General features: G+C 47.0%; 1 protein-coding gene across 1 annotated transcript in view; it reads right to left on the reverse strand.

Annotated features, from left to right (window-relative positions):
* The window catches only part of NCOA5 (nuclear receptor coactivator 5), a 13,562-nt gene that overhangs the window by 9,839 nt on the left and 3,023 nt on the right, over nt 1-700 (reverse strand). Inside the window, exon 2 of the mRNA XM_009874539.1 lies at nt 117-183. Coding sequence (XP_009872841.1) covers nt 117-154 — 38 coding nt within the window. The 5' untranslated portion in view covers nt 155-183. The remainder of the gene's footprint in view (nt 1-116; nt 184-700) is intronic.

Here is a 700-nt window from a genome sequence, read left to right on the forward strand (position 1 = left end):
CGTTGACTGGGTAGGTGGTGGCAGGGAAGAGACACAGACATTTAGCACAGGCCGCTGGGCTCATGCCCCAAAGGCCTGACCTTCCTAGTACAACTCACTGCTTCCAGGTACTTTACCTTCGTGCCGGACTGGACCTTGATGAAGCCTTACTCATATTTCTTCTTTCCACTGCTTTCTTAATATCTGTAAAGAATAATCAACCCATCTGTTCAATGCTATGGAACAAAGAAAAAGATCATCAGCACAATTCAAATGAAAGCAACTTAAGCTCAACAACATCCCGATGGTGCAAGAAAATCCATTCAGCAGAGAGACATCGTACTGACAAATTTTTATTAAGTTTAGATAGTACAACGTAATGAAAATTTTCATGGGTTTCTGACTCCAGAATAGGGTGGACAGCTTGGGTGTAGTTTTAACCCTTTGCATTCAGGCCTACATCCAGACTCTTCATTCCACTAGAGAATCTCTTTCTTCTGCAGTCTATGAGCGAGCAGAAGGCAACTCATGGACTCTAGGAGAAAAAGCAGAGTCTGAAAACCTCTGAGAAAGAAGCTGAGGGCCAGCATGGTCTTAAGTTCACAGTCAGTCCTGTTCAATGGACTGGGCCACTACCCTCGCTGAAAACAATCCAAGGGCTCTCCCGCAGCACAGGCAGCTGCCTCCCCAGGACAGACGCAGCGCTGGGGGACGCAGGCCG

Source organism: Apaloderma vittatum, unplaced genomic scaffold (assembly GCF_000703405.1).
Source record: "Apaloderma vittatum isolate BGI_N311 unplaced genomic scaffold, ASM70340v1 scaffold34758, whole genome shotgun sequence".
In the NCBI taxonomy this organism is placed as follows: Eukaryota; Metazoa; Chordata; class Aves; order Trogoniformes; family Trogonidae; genus Apaloderma; species Apaloderma vittatum.